The 22,909-nt window shown below is 44.2% G+C and overlaps 1 protein-coding gene across 3 annotated transcripts in view; it reads left to right on the forward strand.

The window, feature by feature from the left end:
* Positions 1-22,909, forward strand: part of cpamd8 (C3 and PZP like alpha-2-macroglobulin domain containing 8) — a 60,038-nt gene that overhangs the window by 19,420 nt on the left and 17,709 nt on the right. For all 3 annotated transcript variants that reach the window (XM_015971415.3, XM_070553924.1, XM_054730084.2), the window contains 9 exons: positions 138-291; positions 6,721-6,851; positions 6,975-7,026; positions 7,186-7,484; positions 7,880-7,948; positions 8,039-8,195; positions 8,303-8,479; positions 10,638-10,719; positions 22,082-22,238. In XM_015971415.3, coding sequence (XP_015826901.3) covers positions 138-291; positions 6,721-6,851; positions 6,975-7,026; positions 7,186-7,484; positions 7,880-7,948; positions 8,039-8,195; positions 8,303-8,479; positions 10,638-10,719; positions 22,082-22,238 — 1,278 coding nt within the window. The remainder of the gene's footprint in view (positions 1-137; positions 292-6,720; positions 6,852-6,974; positions 7,027-7,185; positions 7,485-7,879; positions 7,949-8,038; positions 8,196-8,302; positions 8,480-10,637; positions 10,720-22,081; positions 22,239-22,909) is intronic.

Genomic DNA, 22,909 nt, shown 5'->3' on the forward strand with positions numbered 1-22,909 from the left:
ATAATTCTCCCCTTTGCCTGCAGCGCTTTGAGAGAACACGCTATATGAGGGAGGCCTGACAAATGTGATGTCATTGTAGGCTGTAAAGGGGGATCAGTCGGTGCTGATTTGTGTTTTCCTCTCTCCTTCTTTTGTAGGTTAATGTTAAAGTGTCAGTTCCAAAGGGTGTCAAGTTTATTGGACATCCTGGAAAACACCATCTTACCCGAAAGAAGTGTGTTGCTCCTGGAGAGGCTTCGCCTACATCCATTGTGTTGTCTTTCACTGATCTGGGATCAGTCAACATCACAGGTATTAGAATCAGAAATTGTTAATGCCATATGTGTGAGAATCACAACGTTGGGAAACTGCTGCGGTACTCGGTGCAAAAAAACAAGGATACAAATAAAAGATAAGCAAATATAGGAAGTAAGAAAATAATCAAGATAAAATAATAATATAAAGTGGCAATAATTAGAGAAACGGCTACTGTGTAGGTACAAACACAACACCAGGTCATGTGACTGGCACCAAGCAACTGGAGTGGCTCATGAGACCAACAGCAGAGGGGAAGAAACTGTCCTTATGGCGAGAGGTTCTGGTCCGAATGGATCGGAGCCTCCAGCCAGATGGGAGAGAGTCAAAAAGACTGTCCAGAGTGAGACAAGTCAGCTGTGATCCAACCTGCACGCCTCAATGTCCTGGTGGGGTGCAGGTCCTGTATGGAGGGGAGTTTGCAGCCAATGACCTCATCAGAGCACATGACATGCTGCAGCTTCTTCTTGTCCCTGGTGATGGCTCCAGCATACCACACGGTGATTGAAGAGGTGAGGATGACTCGATGATTGCGGTGTAGGACTGCCTCATCGACTGTGCTGGTAGGTTGAATTTCAGCTGCCTCAGGAAGTTCATCCTCTGCTCGGCCTTTTTTATGACGGAGGTGGTGGGCTCCTACTTGAAGTCTTGGGTGATGATGGTGGCCAGGAAGCTACATGGGACCACCATCGGGATGGGAGTGTCAGACAGGGTTATGGGGCGGAGTGGCGCTGTGTGCTTCCTAAAGTCCACAAGAACCTCCGTTGTCTTCTGGGTGTTTAGCACCAGGTTGTTGTGGCTGCACCAGGACACCAGCCGCCCGACCTCCGTTCTGTGGGCAGAGATGAGCCCAACAACGGGCTGCAAACTTGAAAAGCTCGACAGACTCGTGGAGCAAAGGAGCAATCACAAGTTTAGAGTGTTTGTTTAGGCATTTTGAAATAGAATTGAATAGACTTCATTGATCCCACAGTGGGGTGGTTAAGGCAGCACATACACTTTGAGAATAGAAAAAATAAATACACAAGGGCATTAGGCTATTACTGCAACCTTCATTAATAGAAAAAAACTGAATAAAAATAGAGAATTGTGTTTGTCTTGATCAGCATTTTGCATTGTTACAGAGACATTGTAGTTTAGAGTTTGGTACATGCTAAAAAGGAAGCAGATCAGTAATCGCTTCACTGGAGTGTTTTGGAAGTTTGGACACTTTTATACCTAAAGCCATTTAGATTGTATTGGATCATGAGAAAAATAGGTATTTGAGCTCTGGTTCAAGACTTTGGTCTTCTCAGTGTGATGCCTTACAAAGAGTCAGGTCTTTGACTAGATGGATCTCTGGAAGCCAAGAAACCAAGTAATGTGTGATCTGGTCCCCCGCCCAGGTTACAAACAGTCCCATACCGAGCACACGTGAAAACAAAGCAGGCCAGCAGTGGGGGAGTAACCGTAGCTGCACTGTGACACAGTGGCATGTTGATGAGTTTGCAGGTCACTGGTGGTCAATGGGCCCCCCATGGCACCACACTTTCATGGCCCCTTGTGTTTCCTACTGACTACACACACACAAAGAGACTCTCCTGGCTCAGTGCCACATTTCCACCGCTCCACATAAAGGCAACTGGGTGTCCTTCTAAGGACATGTTTGGCCTTTCTAATGAATATCAATATACACAAATATTTATGCCAATTCCAGGCATTTTATATGGTATCTCCTGACATGTTATACACATTTTAAATTGTATTTTTGCACACAAAGGAAAGCATACTTAAGAAGCTGAATGTTAAATGATAAATGACCCGCACTTGTATAGCGCCTCTCAGAGTAAGGACTCCAAAGCGCTTTACACTACAGTGTATCACTCATCCATTCACACACACACACATTCACACACTGGTGGGGATGAGCTATGATGTAGCCACAGCTGCCCTGGGGCACACTGACTGAACACTGCATGTTCTCCATAGTTCTAGGCTACGAACCCAGGACCACATCCTCAGTAGCCATAGAGAAGTTTTGTCACAGTGTGAGTACAACCAAGTCATGAAGACCATCACCAAAACCGTCAAGGTAGAAGTCAGGTTATGTAAAGCAGTCCAGACCCTCCAATGAGACCATCTCCTTTGTCAGAATGAGGGGGGCCTCATCAGATCAGCTTCTACTGACATCCTGGGCTCAGGTAGAGAGCTGACTGTCGAACCTGAGAGGCAGCTTAAGTTCCCCGACCACATTACATCGTTGTGATCTGGCAGTGTGTTTGTTTCCAAGTCAGTTGAACTAGCCACGATGCTTGAATGGGCAAAAGAGCTGGTTGTCCAGTAATCAGAGGGTTGCAGGTTCAATCCTGGCTCACAGCAGAGAATGCTGCTGTTGTGTCCTTGAGCAAGGCACATCACCCACTTTGCCTGCTAGTGGTGGCCAGAGGGACCGGTGGCGCCTGTGCTTGGCAGCCTCGCTCCTGTTAGTGTGTCCCAGGGCAGCTGTGGCTACAATGTGGGTGAATGGGTGAATGACTGTTTGTGTTGTTACGCGCCTTGGGGGGTTCTAGGTCAGAAGGCATATCAAATACAGGCCAGTGTAAATTTTGACAAGAAATTTTAATTTAGTTTTAGTCTTTTGACTAAAATTCTTTTTTTATTTTATTCACAATTTAATCATCCAATTTGTTTTAGTTTTAGTCTTATTTTAGTCGACTAACATACATGTATTTTTCCTCTGATGCAATAATTTATTTTATTTTATTTTTTTCACCGTGTCCTGTCCAACATTGTTTTACTGAACAATCACACGAGAATAAATCACAGTGCATTTAGTGCCAACCACAGCCTTAAGACATGTGTTGAACGTGCCCAAGTCCATACTTATGAGAGCACCATGTGAGCACCTGTGTGTGTACACGCGCTTGTATATATGTAAGATTTCTCTCTATAGGAGCGTCCAATAGAGAGTGTGAGGGGCAAGGGCGTCAGTTTGTTTTCAGAATTGCTGGGGACAATAACCATACACTTGAGTGGGGTTTAAAAATTGCTGGGGACAATAACCATACACTTGAGTGGGGTTTAAAAATTGCTGGGGACAATAAAGTAGGCTAGCACAGGGGTCAGAGGCTCTCTAGCCGCATGCGGCTCTTCCATCTGATGTGGCTCTATGTGCTTGTAAAATAATGAATGGATATTTAAATAAAAAGCGTTATATTTTACTGCATTAATTTTACATCTGTATGCCAATTCTAAATGTAAAGATTGTCTGCGTAAACCTGAACAGGTCCAACCCGGTCTTACTGTGAGACCGGGTTGACGCGTCACGCTTGTGCGTAATCATAGGCGCTTCCTGAGCTGGAGGATGTCAGATTCTGGGCTTCTCCTCAGACAGGCTCCTGGATGCGTCGCCACATTGGAGACAGAAACAAGCACTACGCAGCCAAAGTTTCATAATCAGGTGTGGCAGTGTGAGTGTCCTGTCACAGTGTCCCGATAGATAATGCGCCCTGGCTACTTGGCCAAGGGGATGTCCCTTTGGCTGACTGGTTAGAGCGTATGACTCTCACCCGGGAGTCTGGGGATCGGATCCCGCCCGGGCCCTCGTTTCTCCACCTTACCTTAACACATATTGACGGATAAACTCAAGGATGTTGGTTGTTTTGAAAGAATTACCCCGACGCACACTGATGCGCATGAATGAGCTGACATTTTAATCTTGTTCCCGTCTCTAATATGGAGACGCATGACACATCCAGTCTGAGGCAGAATAGCTCTTCAGCTCAGAAAGCTCCTGTAGAGACATTTGATCACGCACAAAGTTTATGTGGAGCAGAAGCGGCCGGGCCACGGCAGCTGAAATGATCCTAACCTACATGAAGTCAAACTGTTTAATTGTAACATTAATATGTTACTGGACATGCTGGTCTGGTTGGTTAGACCAGTGTTTGAAGTGGAAAACACACACACACACACACACACACACACACACACACACACACACACCAATTAAAATAATGCTGACAGCGTGGACTAGAAGCCAGGTGATGGTTTAAGTGTTTGAATGATGATCAGGCTGCTGTAAAATGTAATCTCCATCCACATCCAGACACAATTATCCTCTATTCTTTCTCTATTTGCTCTGCTCCTGTCTGGGCTGACGGTGCGCACGGCGCGCCTAACTAGCGGCTGATGCACATTTTACGCATTTGGAGAGGTGGGCTGGATGCTTTGCTTTTACTGGAAGATGGTCCACTTAACGCACGGGTGTAGACTACATATTAATGACAAATGAATGAAAATTAAACTGGGAGTTTTTACTTCATATTTTAGAAATTAAAATGACGGGGGAACACATTTATGACGTCTTTTTAAACGAAATTTTCTAGCATGTCCTGCCTGCTTCACTTAAGTCACTGCTTATTAAGGTCCGTCCAGAATTACCGTGGCCCATCCAAAAATGAAAACCTGGCGCCGCGCCTGTTATAAACCTCTGCAAATTGTTGTTCTTCACGTTATCAAACTCAGACTTTGTACAGCTAATGTCAAGATGTAAAATTATGAATTCAGTCGAGCTCTTCCATCCCTCCCTCTCCTGCTCTCCTGGAAACCCGACATCGGCTGTCAGAAGCGGGAGGTGAAGAAGGAGATGAGGCAAACAGAGTGAGTGCGACATAAAGAAACCAGACTGGTGTGGAGGTGAGCAAAACAGAAGGAAAAGTGTGGGTGTTGAATCCCCCACGGGTGCGACGCCCATGCGAGCGACCGGTACCGGCTGCTGTCACCTGGTTGTGAGCAGCGCTCTGCTGTCTGAGGGTAGGCCCCGCCCACAACGCTGCGGGCGCTGTGGCGCCCAGTGTTTTCTTTACTGTGGGAAACGGGTAATAATGGCTCTTTGATGGGAACAGGTTGCTGACCCCTGGTATGAGATCTGAGCTGGTAAAACAAAAATCCTCATCAGCAGGCTTTTTTTAAAGTGGGGGGGACACAGCTGCCAATCACAAATTTTGCCGGGGACATGTCCCCGGCGTCCCCGGTTAAAATGACGCCTATGGTGAGGGGCCACAGATCTGCCCCCCAAAGATGTGTAGGAGACGGAGGGAGCTCCAAGTCCCAGAGATCCAGGAGCTGCCCCAGAGCACAGGGACCCCAGGGAGACTGCAACCAGAAAAGCCCCTGCCCCTGATGCAATAATTTTCAACTTGTAGGAAATGTTAACTACAGCTACTTGGAATTGTAAAGAAATGTGTAAAATTCACATTTCACACTTTGGATTAGTCAGACTCGATGTTTATAATTGTTTCTATAACAATAATTATTGGAAAATACCAAAATGAACACTGAAAGTTTAAAAGTGGGCCTCTCAATATTAATAAAATAAAAATATGTATAATGTGCATTACTATTTGTAAACATGACATAAAATGACATCATACCAACAAAAACAATAAAATGTGTTACTAAGTTAATAATTGTTTTCAGAGTTTTTATTAGACTGGTTGATCAAGGTGGGACACCTGAGTGTTTCCCCTCACAAATGCACCGCTAGAACACGGAACGCTGATCATAAAGGCCGTAGCAGTGCCACGAGAATAAAAGCGATTAGACAACAAGATGCGCTTCGCTCTGCTTCATGGTTCGATTTGGTTTGCTGAGCTCCAGCACTCCTTCTCCAGTCCCCGCTCGCTGCTAACAACATCAAAACACGTTTCTAAGCAGGGGAAACCCCGGATATGTACTCACCAAGCAAATACTTTTCAGATCATCACATCTACTGCTTTTCCTCCCAGCCACGGACATTTCCTCCCTTTAGACATAACTTTTACCGCCATAATCATCAGTGTGATGTCAGCGGTAGCTTGTTCTTTTTTCCAGTCTCCACCTTTGACCTTCTCTGATTGGATTTTCGTTTCTGTCAGTTTTCGTTGTTGTCTCTTATTCGTCAATAAAAATGTCTGTCAATATTTGTCATGATTTAGTTTTTATTGAGGTGTATGTTTACCTTTTCATTTCGTTTTAGTCTGCAAAAATGAATTTGTCGCGAACAAAAAGGATAATTTTTAGTCAACAAAATCAACACTGATGCAGGCCATTTTTTATCAGCAGGCAACATCGTAGATGTAAGATACCCTGATCATCAGTCAATGACGTAAAGTATGTGGAGGAGCTCATTTTTCTATTGCAGTTCCTCCTCTGCTCACCCATTCACATACTGGCTCTAATCCCTGACACACAGTTTATTATCATCCCTGTATATTTTTTGTTTCCTGCTGGCTCTAGCCCTCCCAGTATCATGCCCCTCTAGTGTATGTATTTGACAATAGTGCATTTGCCTATTTCTTTGGTCTGATTTTCTTCCTTGTAGGGCATCTAATCACTGGCAGGGCACTGGTGTTGATGGTTTTGACAGGACTGTAGGGTTGATTATGTTTTTTGCTACTTTAACAGCTCGAGCCACTGCCTATAGTGCACCCAGCTGCTGTTCAGATGGACTCCTGACAGGAAAGACAGGAAATTATGTGGACGAAAGAAGGATTGCGACTGGCCAGGACTATATCCGCAGAACTGTCTTGGTTGAGGTAAAATAAAAGAAATGTACTTTTGTCACTGACTGAAAGTGTCTTTAATTGTTCATAAATCACACTTGTGCATATGCTCTTTTTAAAAACAAATAATTTCTCTCCATCAAACTCTGCTTTCAGCCGGAGGGTCTGCCCAGAGAGTACACATACAGTGTTTTCTTCTGTCCAAATGGTCAGTGCTGTAATTTTCCTAAGATTTAATCTCTGCAGTTTTTCACGAGGCTAAAGGGACATTAACATTTTCATAGTTTTTTTTATAGTATACCTTGCACCATTCCTATACTACTATATTATTTGTGCCTTCATCTTGAAATTCTGTTTCCATTTTTAGAGCGGATCCACATTTCCACTCCAAACAAGTATGAGTACCAGTACGTTAAGAAACCAGCCAAGATGGACCAATTTGAGGTGGCTGTGAAGACGCACAACGATGCCCATTTTACCCTTTCTGCTAGTCCCCATGACAGCGCAGAGATGCTAGAAATCGTACTAGGTGGTAGGCAGAATACTCGCTCCTGGATTTCTTTGGGCAAAATGGGTGATCCTCTGGTCAGTGTCTCCACACCCAGTATCCTGTCCTGGGATGAGTTCCGCAGTTTCTGGATCAGCTGGAAAGGAGGAGTGGTACAGGTGAGACAAGAAGGACCTAATGTGTTTCCCTGAACTATTCTGACTTGGTAGGCTGGTGATTTTATGCTTTAATACAAAGAAATCTTAATCTGAATCAGTCTGTAGCCACTAGGGTTTGTGTGTCATGAGAACTGGTGCAACTTTTATCAGGAATGATCAGGATTAACATGATTACTTGGTCAACCTTGACCCAGGGCTCACTCTGCAGCCTTTGGTACACCCCTTGCATGAATTCACCAAAGGCTGTGATTGAAAACTTGCACATTACACTGTTTTTTCTATTGGATACCAAGTATGGATTAGCTGGATGGTCTTGCATATTTGCAGGTTGATGTGACAATGACACAAATTGTTTTCTTCTCTCTGAAGCCTATCTGCATTTCTTTGTCTTGCAGGTAGGCCATGGTAAACATCCAAACAACGAATCACTCATCCTACAATGGGCAGGCCAGTTCCACGGACAGGTTTGACACTTTTCTGGTGTAAAGGGACAAGTTGCAGCACTTTATTTTTACTGATTATTTCAAAATGTTGTTTGTTTGTTGTATTTTCAGGTGCAACACATTGGCTTTTCAACAGGGTGGGGCTCCGTGGGAGAGTTTAAGATCTGGAGGAAGGAAGAATCTGATGACGACCACAATGAGGCCTTCACGCTGGGAGTGCCACAAAACATGGTGCCTGGATCAGAAAAGGCCACCACATATATGATTGGTACACTAGTTTGTGGTCATCTACATTCACAAATCACTGATCTCATAAAAAACGACTGACAATATAAATCATTAATATATAAATTTTGATGTGTGTCTATGTATTAGGTGATGTGATGGGACCGACTCTGAATAACCTGGATAAACTCCTGAGGCTGCCTTTTGGGTGCGGGGAGCAAAACATGATTCACTTTGCCCCTAATGTCTTTGTTCTGAAGTATTTGCAGAAAACCATGCAGCTGAGCTCTGAGGTTGAAAATGAAGCAACCGACTATCTGCTTCAAGGTAAAGAAGCTAAAAATATTGTTTGTATTTTTATTTGTACTTGCCGATTCCGAGAGTTAATCCTTTTGAGTTGACCCTTTCATCTGAAATTAGTTTTTAATGATTTTGCTTTTCTTTGTTACATTATTTTCCTCACTTTTAAGTCAGTTTCTAATTTTGGCTGCAAAGGAAGACTTAAATTCTGCAAAAGTGATCTTATATACAGTAGACACATTGCCTTTAATTCCCATTAGTCATCATCACACACTGTTGAAATTACATCTCCACATTTGACCCATCCCCGTGGGGAGCGGTGAGCTGCAGCAGTGGCCACGCTTGGGAAATTATTTGGCAGTTTAACCCCCCAATCCAACCCCTTACACCTGATTGTGAAGCAGAGAGGCATTGGGTCCCATTTTTAAAGTCTTTTGTATGACCCAACCAGATTTGAACCCCGATCTCCCAGTCCCAGGGCAGACACTCATACCACCAGGCCACTGGAAAGATTATATAAGGTTTCATATATATATATATATATATATATATACATATACATATATATATATATATATATATATATATATATATATATATATATATATATATATATGTATATGTATATATATATATATATATATATATATATATATATATATATATATATATATATATGTATATGTATATATATATATGTATATATATATATATATATGTATATATATATATGTATATGTATATATATATATATATATGTATATATATATATATATATATGTATATGTATATATATATATATGTATATGTATATATATATATATACATATACATATATATATATACATATATATATATATATATATACATATACATATATATATATATATATATATATATATATATATATATATATATATATATATATATATATATAACCTCTTGTTACACAGAATGGCCTGTATTTGTATAGCGCCTTTTTAGGGTTCTACAACCGCCCAAGGCGCTTCACAACACAATGACTTATCCACCTGTTCACACACTGGTGGGGATGAGCTATGATGTAGCCACAGCTGCCCTGGGGCGCACTGACAGAGGCAAGATTGCCAAGCTCAGGCGCCACTGGTCCCTCCAACCACCACCAGCAGGCAAGGCGGGTTAAGTGTCTTGCCCAAGGACACAACAAAAGAGAAGTAAATAATGAAAGGGATTTTTTTTGTCACGTTTTCATCATTTGTAAAATACAAGTCAGTTTTTGGCCAGTGCCTCATGTTCCTTGTACCTGAAATAAAATTGATATAGTTTTCTTTTTTAGAAAATATGCGCTAAGTTCACATCATGTCAATGCATTCTAATCCCATTTTACAGTGTGGAACTGAAAAAGCATTTTTAATTATTTTTCCTGATTATAATCAGTCACTCATGGCCACACATGAAAATAGTCTCCTACTTCTATCTCCTGCATTAGCTTCTGATAGAAAATAGACGGTGAAACTGTAGGATTTGAAAAGCCTGACAGATCTACATCACACTGTTCCTTAACAATCGTGGACTCACACATCTTCACTTGTGATGGGGAAAGCTGTTGTAGCTTCGAGTAAACAGCAGACAACGCCCCAACTAGTGGAAGCCAACCGTTAGCATTAGCAACACCACCACACAGAAAAACTCCTTCAGGCTTGTATTATTTGTATTTGTGATAAAACATCCACTTTGCAAGTCTGTGTTAGAGTTGCGTAATTGTTATCTAGTCTGAGGCGAGATGTCCACATGTCAGGAAACAAGACTCCAAATCCTGCTGTCTGCTGCAGCAGACTTGTCCATGCTGATCCAAGCAATGGCTGGCTTTTGTTGCCCCGAGTACGGCTTGCAAGGCATTCTTTCCTACCAGACACCAGTGCGAACATACTAATTAAAAAAGATTCCCACACCTTTATTATTATTATATTATTATTATGTGGCGCCTGTGCTCGGCAGCCTCGCCTCTGTCAGTGCGCCCCAGGGCAGCTGTAGCTACATCGTAGCTCATCATCATCAGTGTGTGAATGTGTGTGAATGGATGAATGATACACTGTAGTGTAAAGCGCTTTGGAGTCCTTACTCTGAGAGGCGCTATACAAGTGCGGGTCATTTATCATTACTGAGTTTGCCCTCTACAAAGTATCTTCTGTCTGTTCTCATCCAGGCTATCAGAGGCAACTGACCTACAAGAGACAGGATGGATCCTATAGCGCTTTTGGGGAACGGGATTCCTCTGGCAGTATGTGGTGAGTTATTATAGAGGTAGTGAAACCATGTTCAACACATGTTTTGGTCACGCAGCATTTGCTGATATACGTAAGCAGAGAATGTATTTTGTCTTCAAATAAACAGAGTTAACTGGGCGTTAATGAATGTATTCCTGTTGCTGCTTTACTATAGACTGTTTATTTTGTGTTCAAGCAAGCAGACTTAATCTTATCAAAAACTGTAACACAGAAACCCTCTCTCGCAGCAGGGAGCTCCTCTGCTGCTGTAATTTAACAGCCCTTTTACACAATGTGCATTCCTCCAGTTGATTTACGAGTTGAGGTGGATATCATGATCTTAACTTGAGCTAACGCTGTGAAACAGCAGGTTATATAAACAGTAGAGGATCGTAAACAGACTGCGTGATTGGGTCCCGGAGGCAGGTAAAGCTGTCAGGATTTATTCACAGTTTTTTTTGGGTTCAAATCCCAGCTACACAATTTACCCACACAGCTTTTGACCCCGCAAACAAACACTAAATGCTACGTTGGAGACGGAATTATATGTAGCCTGGTGCCATTTTATGACATATTTTGGAAAATACAAGTGGAGCATGCCTCCTAATGACTCACTACCATGTTGTAATTGGTAACATTAAACTGTCATGGGAAGCTTGAAGTCTTCTTGATGACTACTACAGGATATGAGGATGTAACAAGCTGCAGTTTTTGGTGTTTTATTTGTTGCTCAGGGCAACAAGTGTGGGTTGTGAGCATAAAACAAACAGTGAGCCCTTGGTAAACCTGCACCAGACACTTTATGAATCAATCAACGACACATTTGCATCCAAAACAAGCCAGGGCTTAGTTTTAGTTCCAGGGTTCATGAGTGGAGCAGCATTGCTTTAATTGCCATCTTAACAGCAGATGTAATGCCCGTTATTGTTTCCCAGCGTGTAAAACATGAATGAGGGAACTGATGGGGTCTAATAATTTTAAATGTATAACAGCTAGCGGTAAGGATTAGGTGTTCTGTTTTTGCCATTTTTCACAGCAAGGCTGTTAACACCAACAAGGATTGTTCAAAAACGGAAGTAAGGAGAGACACATGTTGCAGTTTTTAAGTCATAAAATATACATGCTTTTCTTCCTTAAGTCTTAAAACAATAATAAACATTTTCTTAGCTTTGTCACATTGTTAAAGTATTTTAAATCTAGCCCAACATTAAAAAGTCTTCATATTTATTTAGGGGATTTTTGTCTTTTTGTTAAATGGTTGCTGGATTCTTTTCCAATTTCCCTGGTTCGCCTAATGGTCGTCAGGTTAGATATCCCACATTTTGCAAGAGACACAGCTATTTTAAAGTATAAGTTCAGATTTTTTTCAAGTAAGATTTTGTGGAAAAGATGTAAACGTTAATTTATTATAGCTCTTGGAACAACTTCAGTTTGAAGAAATGCAGTTTAATTCTAACCAGAGTAACAAGCTAACTGTAAGCATGACTCTAATATTTATGGATTATTAACAGCCTTACAACATCCCCCCAAATAAAGTAGTTCATGCAAATGCACTGTAAAAATACTGAAAAAAAATTGATCATAGTATTTTTGCCAACATGTATCCAAAGACTGCAATGGACATGCTACAGCTAACTGCCGCTGCTTTCTGTGATTGTAAATAACCACAAGTTTTATATAAATAACCCTTTATGAAAATTTTTGTTTAAAATTAAAACCATAAAGGTTCATAAAAGTGGGCTTTTGAGACTGGAGTTCTAAACCAACTTACAAGGGCCTCACTCAGACTAGCTGTTAGCATGTCAGTTCAATAAGACCTAGTCTTTGTGTCATACTCATTTTTCTTTCAGAGCAAGGATAGGCCAGCACATGATTAAAATATTACCATTGGAACTATGGAGACATCATTTGCTCTGAAATATGAATTATTTTCTTGACATGTTATCCCGTCTCCACTCATGTGAATTTTACCCATTTTCAACATAAGAAAGAAAGAAAACAATATTTTATATAATATATGTAATCCTAGATTCCCAGGAAAGCTTATCAAATCAAATCAAATCACTTTTATTGTCACGTCACATGTGCAGGTACACTGGTACAGTACATGCGAGTGAAATTCTTGTGTGCAAGCTTCACTGCAACAGATTTGTGCAAAAATACAGTAACGTAAAAACAAACAAAATATAAAAATGGCTAATCTAAGTAATAATATGTATAGAATGTAAGATATATACATTACTAAATGTGTGTGCTAGTATTTTGTTTTTCTACGTGTGTGCATGTGAGTGTGTGTAGAGTGTGTATATACGTGTTTTACAAATGAATAAAGTAAACTATAAGATAAGAGATATAAAATGTACAGTGGTTGGTATGTGCAAAACAGTGGCATTAATGTACAGTATGGAGTGTGTAATGTTGGAGTTTCAGTAGTGAGGGTGAGGTGTCTGCGCCGTGTTCAGCAGTCTGATGGCCTGATGGAAAAAGCTGTCTCTCAGTCTGCTGGTTCTGGACCGGATGCTGCAGAACCTCCTTCCTGATGGAAGTAGTCTGAACAGTTTTTGGCTGGGGTGACTTGAGTCCTTGATGATCCTCCCCGCTTTCCTCAGGCACCGCTTCCTGTAGATGTCTTGGAGGGAGGGAAGGTCACCTCCAATAATCCTTTCTGCACACCGCACTACTCTCTGGAGAGCTTTGCGGTTGTAAGCGGTGCTGTTGCCATACCAGGTGGAGATGCATCCAGTGAGGATGCTCTCAATGGCACAGCGATAGAAGGTCCTGAGGATGCGGTGGCTCATGCCAAATCTTTTCAGTCTCCTGAGAAAGAAGAGGCGCTGCTGTGCCTTCTTCACTGTATTGTTCGTGTGCACTGACCACGTAAGATCCTCAGCCAGATGAACTCCAAGGAAACGGAAGCTGCTCACCCTCTTCACAGCGTCGCCGTTGATGGTGATGGGGGTGTGTATTCCTCCGCTCCTCCGGAAGTCCATTATCATCTCCTTTGTCTTTGTGATGTTGAGGGTGAGACGGTTGTCCTGACACCAGTGGGTCAGGGCGCTGATCTCCTCCCTGTAGGCCATCTCATCGTCGTTGGTGATGAGACCTACCACTGTGGTGTCATCCGCAAACTTCACAATGATGTTGGAGTTTCTCGTGTTTCTCTGTGTGAACCTCTACTGCCTCCTGCTGGTTGATTTGGGGACTATAAACCTGCCGCTGAGACACTCGGGATTGCTACAATTTGTGTCAGAACTGGGATCGCTGAGTGTCTAGCAGACACTATGGAGCCGACCATAGGCGAAATAGAGCATGTAATCCGGGACAACTACTCGATTCTGGGAAACATGGCTGCCGAGACCCAGCAAAGAAGACCCGGAGCTGGGGCGGCCAGAGGGCCACAGTGCACCCCGGAACAGACACCCCCTGCGGCAGGAAGAGATTCCTGGGGTTGCGCCTTAGCTTCCTGGCAGGACGGTTGCTAAACTGCAGCATTACACCGGGGCAACACAGCTAGAGCCGTACCTGGCCCAAGTCACGCTGGCTGCCACTCACAACGGGTGGGGTCAAGAAGAGACTGCCACCCACCTGGCGCTCGCACTGGAGGGGCCAGCACTCCAGGTTCTGCTGGACCTGCCCCTAGAGGAGCAGCGCGACATCCGGGCTCTGACTACGGCGCTCGGCAGACGGTTTGGACAGAGACCACCAGCTGAACAGAGCAGGGAAGAGCTGGCTAGCCGACGCCGACGTGAGGGAGACGTGAGGGAGACACAGACCTTTATTAGGCTTTTTCTTCAATGCTTTGTAACGCCACAGACACCGATCCTCTATCACGCTCCTACCACACAGAGTCACGGTGTCAGTTAACCATGCTAATTCAACCCGCTCCACAGAACACACATCACCTTCCCTGTGACTTACATTAACATAACACTCACACAACACGCAAATCAACACTTAGGAACTAGCAGAACGAAACACATATAACACAATACCCAGAATGCACCTGGCTTACAACCCCAGCCAGGTCAGTAGTGGCCCTATGTAACATGAAGCGTTTGAAGCAGAACCACACCGAATGCAACACCACCACCGTTCTCCAATGGATATGCTGTTATTGAGCTGTTAAAGCATGCACACACATACATAGTCACCCACACACAACACAGAAGGAGAAAAGATGGATGGGATGGGGGCGACGGTGGCACAGGAGTTAAGTGCTCGCCCTGTCATCGGAAGGTTGCAGGTTCGAGCCCCGCTCAGTCTGTCGCTGTCATTGTGTCCTTGGGCAAGACACTTAACCCACGTTGCCTGCTGTTGGTGGTCGGAGGGACTGGTGGCACCAGTTCTCGGCAGCCTCGCCTATGTCAGTGCGCCCCAGGGCAGCTGTGGCTACATTGTAGCTCATCACCATCAGGGTGTGAATGGGTGAATGACTGATTGTGTTGTAAAGCGCCTTGAGGGGTTCCAGGACTCTAGAAGGCGCTATATCAAATACAGGCCATTTTCCCATTATTTTCCCAGTCCATCCCTAATGCTCACGCACCAAACTTCAGCTAGCGGTTAGCATTTTGGTTGTACACAGCTTTGGCCTATCCACTGAGTGAATTTAATTTTTGAACGGCGCCGGTTTGAAGAAGCAATTTAGTTTAAAGACCACTCCGGTAGAGGCGGGGGTTAAATAAGCAGTCTCTGAAATCACGGTCACATTCTGGCTCAGTTTTTGAGACCTCCTGTAGATAAAAATCCAACCATTTCTGCCTGTTATTCAGGAAGTCTGGACAGGAAATATAACCAGAGTTTCCTGAAGGAGAGGAACAAGGTACAACGAAGGTACTATGGGACATCACACCATCGTGTGGCCTGGCTGAAGACACATCTATGTAAAGGCATTTGAATGTGATGCTGGGGAGTGGCCCCGCCCTCCACCTTCAAGCCCCCAATGTCACTGCCATTTCTCAGTTCGATAGCCACACTTCACCGAGCTAGGCTATGAGGGGGACAGCCCTGCGTTGTACCTCATTCCTCTCCTTCAGGGAACAGTGGTTATTTGCATTACCTAATGTCCCCTATCAGTCGATTCACAAAATCAAGCTTTCTTTATTGATACAGTGCCTTCCACAGCCTTTAATGGAGCCCAAGGCGCTGAACATGAAATACACTAAAAACATAGAGAGCAATTAAAAGGAGGTAAAAGCAACATACAGACATAAAAGCAACATACAAAATGTAAAAGTAGCATGAATCAAAAAACCAGGTCACATAAAAGCCAAACGATAAAAACTTGTCTTCAAACCACTCTTGAAGACCTGCAGTTTAATATTGAGTGGAAGCTCGTTCCAGAGAGAAGGATCCAAGACCCAGAAAGCCCAATCACCTCTGATCTGTACAGTGTCTGTGGGACAGTCAGTAACTCCAGGTCAGACAAGCGTAGTTTGTGATGAGGTATGTCTTTTTAATAGTGCTGCCAAGTATGGTAGTGCACCACTATAAAGAGACCGGAAGACGTAGCACAGAACTTTAAGCTTTGCCCGAAAATCTATAGGGAGCCAATGTAATGAGTCCAGCACAGGAGTGTTTGCCGACTTCTTCGTCCCTGTCAGAAATCTGGCTACTTTCTGAACCAACTTTAGATTTCTCAGTGCTGCCTGACTTAGCCCAACATATATAGCAGGGGTGGGGAACCCTGGTCCATCCAGGGCCACTATCCAGCATATTTTAGTTTCAACTCTGCTCCAACACACCTGATTTCAATCAGCAGGTGATTAACAGGTTTCTGCAGAGCCTGATGAGCTGCTGAACAGGTGAACCAACCACTGAATCAGAAGTGTTGGAGCAAAGACATGCAGGATACCGGCCCCCGAGGACCAGGGTTCCCCACACCTGATATAAAGCATTACAATAGTCAAGCCTGAATAAAACTAATGCATAGAGCACAGACTCCATATGCACTCGAAACAGCATGGGCTTGATTTTGGTTAGCTGTCACAGGTTAAAGAAGCAAGCTCGTACAACCATATTGATGTGAGCTTCCAATTTGAGTTCTGCATCCAGCCTCACCCCCAGGCTGGTGACAAAATATTTCTGGTAGAGAGAGAGAACATTTAAATTGGGAGCAGAGCTCACACCAACTTTACTAAACGAGAGAAATGTAAAAAGCTCAGTTTTGCTCTCATTCACATGGAGCTTAACAGCTTAACATTAGCTGTGAGCCAGGACTTAACAACATCCAAAAATACCAGAAGATTAGAAACAGAGCCCCTCTCCCCTGGAAACACGGGAAAATAAATCTGGCTGTCATCTGCATACAGATGAAACTTAACACCATGACTGCGCAGGAGAGCCCCCAAGAGAGGTAAATAAAGAACAAAGAGGAGTGGCCCCTGGACAGAACCTTATGGTACCCCCACCGCAAATCTTCCCAAGGTGACACAGTATTGCCCACCATGACACAAAACCTCCTACCCAAGAGGTAAGTTCACAGCCATTCAAGATCCAGACGATCCAGCAGAATGTCATGGCTAACAGTGTCAAAGGCTACTGTTAGGTCCAATAACAACAGCACCTCAGCTGCACCCTGATCCATAGCTACAAAGATATCATTTAACACCATCAACAGTGCAGACTCCATGCTATGTCCAGCTCGGTACAAAGAAGGTACTATGGGACATATAAAAACGCCACATGAGCAGCTAAGTAATCTAAGATGGCAACTCAGACCCAGCTGAAAGAACCTCAGGAGCCACAGAAGGGTCCATGAAATCCGTACGATAAAACCTCACAAAAGTGTGGGGTGCAACCCAACTAGCAGCTGAGAAAATGTAACCAACTGAAACGCCCTAAAAACAGCGCCCCTAAAGTCGCCACACCTTTAGTAGAGTGCGCTCTGACCACTTGCAGCTTAGAGCCATTAGCACTGTAACACAGGGAAACTGCCTCTACGGTCCAATAAGAATGTCTTTGGCTCAACAAAGCTTTACTCTTGGAGGGTTTGGCGAAACACACAAACAGCTGGTCTGACAGTTGGAATCTGTCCACATAAGCCTGTAGAGCATGAACCGGGCACAGACAATGTAACTTCCTCTGCTCCTCAGAGGCAAAAGGAGGACAATTGAAAAGCCGAAAGCTCTATGGTCATAGAGCCATTGGGCACCATCAGATCATTCACTTCTGGATACCAAGATTTTGTGAGCCTCCGAGGAGCCATCAAAATCAGATACATACTCATCTGTTGCATTCTCTCCAGTACTGGAGGAAAGGCGTAGAGGAGAACATTGGGCCTAGGGTGCACCAAAGCATTTGTCCCCATTGAAGCAGTCTGGTCCTTCAAGGAGAAGAACAGATGACAGTGTGTGTTTGCAAGTGATGCAAACAGATCCACCCCCGCCCTGCCAAACCGTGTCCAGATCTGGGACACCACAAGTAGGTGAAGCTTGCCAGTGGTCTGCCCTGGAGAGCAGGTCTACCCCATGGGTCATGCAACCAGGGTCATAAGCTGCTCCAAGACATGAGATTCTGATTGCACTAATGTAGCAACGTGTGGGTCGGATTTAGCAGAGGAAGGGAGCGTGTTCCTGCCTGTCTGTTTATATGGGCCCTACAGTTGTGTTGTCTGTGTATACTAGCACATACTGGCCTCTCAGGTAATGACTGCAAAGTCTCATGGCCAGAAACATGGTTCACAGTTCTAGATAGTCTAAACGGAACCCCAATTGGGTCAGTGACCATATGTCCCTCACTGCCATAAATCTACACAGAGCCCCCAGCCTTTCAGGGAAGCGTCTGTGGTCATCACCAGACACTTGGACACCCTATCATTTGGAGAACCCTGGTGGAGCAACCTAGTTCTCACCATGGGAGAAGAGCCACTATGCAGGCCCTGGAGATGGTCAACTTCCAGTGAAGATGATGTGTGGGACAGAGATGGTGAGAGCGTACTGATAGTGCTGCACCCCACTTTAACCAACAGAGAGGCCCCATGGCTATAGTGGAAGCCATCATGCCCAACAGCTGTAAAGCTGTGAAGTGTGTTATTTTGGCTCCCGGTTGGAAGTGGGTCATGTGATTGCGAAACACTGCAATCTGGTGATCTGAGCGGCACCAACAAAACTGAACCTCATTTGGGCCACATGTCTGCAAAGCAGAAGAAATAAAGTGTCCTCCCGACGTTCAGAATTTGAAGCATTGTTAACAGTAACACGATCCACCAAAAAGAGTTTCCTCATCCTACGGCAGGTCGTGACTGTTGACATAAATGTCCAGCACATCCTCCTCTTCCTCCTCCAGAGGAGAGAACTGGGAAGTCTCCAGGTTGGATTCAGTCAACCTGTCTGTCACCTCCACGTGATCTTCCCGGCCAGCAGCGGGGAACTCGATCACAAGGCCGCTCGCACCGGAACTGTGCAAAGCCGCAGGAGCCGACTCGGTGAGCATGGAGTCCTGCTGCAAGCTCACAGTGTCTTCGCAGTGTTTGGCAAAAAGCTAAAAGAGCCATGAAAAGGTAGCGCTTGGTGGGGGAACACTGACTAAAAGGCAGCAGAATCAACACATCAGCAAGCAGTTAAGCTAAATTTTCAATAGCATAACTAACAATCATTTATTTGTACTTACATGTTATCAGCGTGGTGAAGAGCATAAGAACTGAGAAATGCCAGTGATGACAGGGGCTGGTATGTGGAGGGCAGGGTCACCCCCCGTGTTACGCTCATTGGCCTTTACAGGTATGATTAGATGTGTCTTCAGCCAGGTCACACCATCGACATATATACTGGACAATTCATTTCCATAGGCTCCAATAACACGTTTTTGTGCCAAAATGGGAGGTGGCCACCACCTCCATTTTGATCGTGTCACAGGTTCCGTCAAGCCCAGACAATTCCACAAAAGGGAAGAGAGGTGGAGCTGAGGGTGTGGCTGTAAGGCTGGGATCAACTGACGACACCCGGCCGAACTAGCTACAAGCTAACCTGAAGCTAACCCATAGCTAACGCGGAGGTGGGAGCTAAGCTAACGGAGGTAGCAACCTAGCTACAACCGGAGTTAACTGTGCACAACACCAGAGCTTCTGAGTCAGAGATACGCTGGGCTGACCGCTGGGTAAAACCGGGTGGAACACAGAGGTCTCCCGAAAGCTGCTGAAAGCCGGCAGCCTGCACAGCAGACAGAAGCCGCAATCAGACAGAGATGCGCCGAGCTGCGGGGAGGGGAGAACCACAAGCCGGCCGGCAGCCCGCGCAGCAAACAGAAGCCATGATCAGACAGAGATGCGCCGAGCTGCGGGGAGGGGAGAAACGGGTGGAAAACATTGGTCTCCCGAGAGCTCCACAAGCCGATAGTCGGAACCCAGCTCCACCAACATGTTATATTTCAACCCATTTTCTAAAGTGCAGCAATATGTTAAATGCACGGGGGTTTACCCTATTACATTTAAATTTCATGGTTAAACAGTACATGTTAAAATCTAAGCTCAGCTCGGCAGTGACCTAAAATACATAAATATAATTTTACTTACCGAAAAAAATGAAGTGGAGACTCCTTGGACGCTCTATTAGTGCAATTAATGCCACAGCAAGTCATTTTGTCCAACAATTGCACAAAAAATATCCAAAAAGAATTCACAAACACAGAGACTCAAAATGCCGGAGCAGTTTCCAAGCCAGACCGAGGCTCTACTGAAGCCTTTCCACGGAGCTAGCTCTGTGGTCACGTGGGTCTGATGCTCATTAATTATACAGAATTTTAGGCTTTTAATACACTTAAACAGAAGAGTGAGAAAAAAATTCACCCCCCTCAGAGTTGTCATGAGTGTAAACTAGATCATTTAAACCAAAAACATGTTTGGTACCAGGCTGTAAACATGTTTATTTCTGCTGTGAAATTGGTATTTTTAACATGGGAGTCAATGAGGATTTGCTCGTTTCTGACACCAGCCCCTAGTGGATGAGGGTGGAACTGCACTTTTTGGTACTTCCGGGTTGGGCTCAATTTTTGAGCCGCATTGTGGGGGCTTGGGTCACACGAGGGCGTGATGTCCCATGGTGCCTTCGTTGTACTGAGTGAATCGACTGAAAGGGAACATGTTCCTTTTGCAAACAAAAATCCATTTTTGGGTTCCAGGCATTATTTAAAGTGCAGACTAAATAAGAAAGAGATCATTTCTTCACAACGTGGAGATTTAACTCTCCACTATCAACTCGAAGAGACTGGGCCTTAGTGTTTACATTCCAGGAGAGGAGGGATCCGGACTCATTATATGAGGAGGAACAGGGCATGTAGACGCATGCCCCACGTCTCTTTCAACCATCAACTTAGACTTTTGTTTTCAAAATAATGTGTTTGTGTATTTATTCATAGTGCTTTGAAGCTTTCTCTAGTGCTGTTGGAAATGTGGAATAGTGAATAGAAAGCTTACTTTAAAAGGTGGGATTTAGAAATAACGGGGGGGGGGGGGGGGGGGGGGGGGGGCTGAGCCTTTCTCATCCTTCCTTCCTTCCTTCCTTCCTCCCTTTCTTTCTTCCTTCCTTCCTTCCTTCCCTGTCTCAGGAAATGAATAATCCAGGGTCCAGTCCAGTAATATTTAATGTTTTGTTTGATGAGAGCAGCACCCCCAACCCCCCATCCCCATGGTGCTCCTTACGTTTTTTTTTGGGGGGGGGGGGGGGGGATTATGATCTCACTTATAAACTGTAAGGAGAAATTAAAGTGTGTTCTGTCTGCGTACTCCTTCGTTTCCATCTAATTTTTCTTTCTTTTTCTTGGTAAACAACTTACCTCATCCAATAAGTCACTTGTGCTCAGGGGAGCTGTCACCGAGCAGTTACTAGCCAAAGACAGCAGCTCTCAGCCACGACCGGGAGGTCCGCTGTTTATGGAAGAGTGTATGTTTATTAGCTCAGCCCAGGGCTCACCCAGGGCTTACCCGGGCCTTTCTCCATTGCTCCCCTATCCCGAACCATTAAAAATCCCTGGCTCATAAACTTTCTGTTGCTCTCCCAAGGACAGCCAAATTCACAAACACTTATTCCTGGGATGCGTGCTTGCAAACGTTGAGGAATGCTTCGGGGGGAATCTTTGACTCACCACCAAATGTGCACTTGATCGGCCCATGTGCAGTTTCACATTCTCAAGAGCGCAGCTGCCGCATCCTGTTGTACTGATCAAACTGTGCCGCACCCATCTGTTCCCCTCCTCATTCCTTTCTTTATTTCATCAGATCATCCAAACATACCAGTCCCCTGATGACATGCTGGACATATGTGTGACTTGATGAATAATTCCACCACATCTAACAAAATATTATCAAAAAGGTCTTGTGTAAAGTGACAGATTAGCTTTCTCCTTTGCTGTCGTTTACACACTTCTCCTCCTCCATTTGTCTTTCCTTTAGGTTGACAGCGTTTGTACTGAAGTCCTTTGCTCAGTCTCGGGCTTTCATCTTCATCGACCCTGAAGAACTTTGTGCAGCCAAGTCTTGGCTTATCAGACATCAGAGAGACGATGGTTCCTTCCCTGCGATGGGACGTATCCTCAACAAAGACCTGCAGGTGGGTCTGTGTATGCATGGATATGAGTACTTTGAGCACCTTTTTACTGATTATCCAAGAGGAGGTAAAACTGTAGATCCAAGAGGGAAACCCAGACATCCCTTTTCTCAGCTACACACTCTCCAGCTCCTCCTGAGGGATTCCAAGGTGATCCCAGGTCAGAAAGGATATATAATCCCTTGACCATATTCAGATCTCTCACATACTCTCCTCCCATTGGAATGTGTCCAAAAGCCTCTAAAGGAACGTGACCAGAAGGAATCCTAATGAGATGCTAGAACTATACCTCAGCTTACTTGTGTCGTTGTGGAGGAGCAAAAGCTTTACTCTGATGAAGCACTTCGTCCTATCTCTATGGCTGAGCCTGACCTAATTTCAGCGACTATTCAGATTATTCTTTTATGGTATAACTCTGATGAGCATAGATACTGGTATGAACAGAGAGTGGACATAGACAAAGCTCATGCCTTCTTTGTAATGGCAGACCAGAGCATCTTTCTCGTTTGCAAAAAAAAAAAAAAAAAAAAAAAAAAAAAACAATGAGGTGCTTGAACTCCTCAGCTTGTGGCAAGTCTTACTGCCAACCCAAAGGGAGCTTTCTACCGTTCTGGTTGAAAACTGTGGTTTCAGACGTGAAGGAGTAAACTCTTACCTCTTCTCAGAGAAACCGT

Source organism: Nothobranchius furzeri, chromosome 8, assembly GCF_043380555.1.
Source record: "Nothobranchius furzeri strain GRZ-AD chromosome 8, NfurGRZ-RIMD1, whole genome shotgun sequence".
Lineage (NCBI taxonomy): Eukaryota > Metazoa > Chordata > Actinopteri > Cyprinodontiformes > Nothobranchiidae > Nothobranchius > Nothobranchius furzeri.